This window comes from Echinops telfairi, unplaced genomic scaffold (genome assembly GCF_000313985.2).
Source record: "Echinops telfairi isolate 266 unplaced genomic scaffold, ASM31398v2 ScPeMD7_7469;HRSCAF=8507_0, whole genome shotgun sequence".
NCBI classification, from domain to species: domain Eukaryota; kingdom Metazoa; phylum Chordata; class Mammalia; order Afrosoricida; family Tenrecidae; genus Echinops; species Echinops telfairi.
Window position 1 is genome coordinate 95,198,366 of NW_022111372.1, and position 2,441 is coordinate 95,200,806.

General features: G+C 33.1%; 1 protein-coding gene across 1 annotated transcript in view; it reads right to left on the reverse strand.

The window, feature by feature from the left end:
- Nucleotides 1-1,644: 1,644 nt before the first annotated feature.
- Nucleotides 1,645-2,441, reverse strand: part of LOC101650378 (protocadherin alpha-4-like) — a 24,086-nt gene continuing 23,289 nt past the window's right edge. Inside the window, exon 6 of the mRNA XM_045284740.1 lies at nucleotides 1,645-1,683. Within this exon, the coding sequence (XP_045140675.1) occupies nucleotides 1,645-1,683 (39 nt within the window). The remainder of the gene's footprint in view (nucleotides 1,684-2,441) is intronic.

Below are 2,441 nucleotides of genomic sequence, written 5' to 3' on the forward strand. Positions count from 1 at the left end.
ACTCAAGACCCTAACAATCCAGATGTGTGAGGAACAGTAGCTTCTGTGGCATGCTCATCAGTTACAACTAATAAAAGTACACTGAAACTTTTTAGATAACAGAAAGGCGTTTTGAAAAAGAAAATAAGAGTATTTCCTCAGAAACAGAAATCCCTTGCTCTAGTTCTTGAAGACCATTTCCATAGCTAAAGAATAAAAGGTAGAGAAAATGGCATTGCTGATGTCCTCACGAAAGCTTTCACTAGTGAAGAAAAGCTCCATGATCATATGAGTCAAATAACTTCAATACCTAAAAAGCAATTTATCTATAAAAAGCAATGATAGTTGCTAAATGACGATGACAGTGATAAGGATGATCCCTTATCCACTTACAATACTTCCAATATTTGTGGAATTTTAGAAATTCCTAATAATACACTGTATTTTAAGTATATGCATGTGAAAACTAGAAAAAGGAAATGAAAACAATTACAGCAATCTTCAAACGTATAGAAATAAATAAGTTTTCTATTAAATAGACTACTCTTTCAACAAGATCAGTAAAATTGGACAATTTGATGGTTGCAATTTCATTGCTCATTGCTTATTGAACAGGTTCTTGAGTTCATATACCCCTACCTTTATTTTAATGTACATAAAAAGCAAAGTATCCCAAATATCTTAACAAAATATGATACAACATATCAACTGTGAAAATTGATTATCATTTACAACAAAATTATTTGTAAGTGTTTAGAGATAAAAATTTGAAGAATTAAATTCTTCTTTCCACTAAGTCTACAAAAGAGAACTGGGTCATTAGTGTGATATAATTATATGATAAGACAACTTGCAGGTTGGTTTTACAGGTTTGAGAAAACAAGAAGAATGAGGAAGTTCCTCTGTTATAACATATGCTATAACCTATACATACACACTAAAGTGAACAAGTGCAAAGCGACAGAGTAAGTTGATAGTGTTTTTATATTTGCTTTAAAAAAGAAAACCAGATTGTGTGTATATGTAGATGTATATCAGCATAGATACCTATGTTATACAGATAGCTCTTGGAAGGAGCCCTAGTGATGCAGTGGTTAAGCGCTAGACAAACTGAAAGGACAACAGTTACCGTGGACTTAATTCCTGACCAACCAGCTGCTCCTTAAGGGAAAACGTGAGGCTATCTGATTCACAGCCCCAGAAACTCTACATTGGGTCTCTATCTGGTGGAATAGGCTCAATGCTACTGGGATTGGTTGGGGGTTTATAGGTCTTGGAGGATATAAAAGAAGTTGAAAGACCCCAGAAACTCAGAGAAATAAGTAAATGGTTGTGGAATGGAGATGGCAAGGATATTACCCAGTTCCATTTGATTTCTTGGATTTTGAAACATGTGACTATATCGCCTACATTAACAAAGAATAAAACACATATTCTGCTTAGCTTGCAAAGAATAAAACATATTCTGCTTAGCTTGCAGTTAAGTAATAAATTAATATTAATTAATCATGGCAAATTTAAGTTTAAAACGCATTTTGTAAGAATAAAACATATTCTGCTTAGCTTGCAATAATCATTAATAAATTAATCATTAATTAATAAATTAATCATTAATTAATCATGGCAAATGTAAGTCTTCAAGGTAACTTTAAAAGAGATCATTAGTTACACAAATATAACTGAAGAGAAGATGAAATTGCCAAGCTTAAATAAAACAAGACAATTTCAGTACTACAAAGAAACAGGACATTAGAGGTATTGATTTACACGTTATTTCTAAAAAAAACAACACATACTTTATATATGTTGTGATAAAATTTCACTAAAATTTTTACTAAATATGCCATGTGTGTGTAGTACCCCCAAATAAAATTCACTGCCATTGAGGCAATTCGAACATAGATCAAATACAAGAACAGAGTCAAAATGCTCAGTGAGATTTCTGAGGGTGCGATCCTTAGGGAAGCAGATGCCCCCAAGTTTCTCCTGAGTAGTGGCACGTGAGGACTAACGAGCAAGCTTTTGATTCGCAGAGAAACACTTAGCCACTGTGCCACCAGAGCTCTTTGAAGTATTTAGAAGTGCCCCTCAATTTTTTAAATGTAATATGTAAAGAAAACCAACTACTTTATTCCAATTAATATTTTTGGGGTAAAAAGTGTAGGTCACGAATGATTTTTATCTAAGGCTAACATACTTCTAAAAATAAATCAAATATAACATAAACATCATTTGAAATAGATTTATGCAGAGAGAGCATTAATCTAAACGTACAATTTTATATAAAGAAACTAACTTTAAAATAAAATATGCAAAAACGACAAGTAGATTAATATAGGATTTTTTTTAATTGTTAGAAATAAGATTGTTTTAGACTCACGTTGCCTGGAGAACTGGGAGCCTGTGGTAGGCTGGGGCTGAAGGCCATGAGGTCGGTCTTGGGCGGCCCCTCCCCAGAGCAC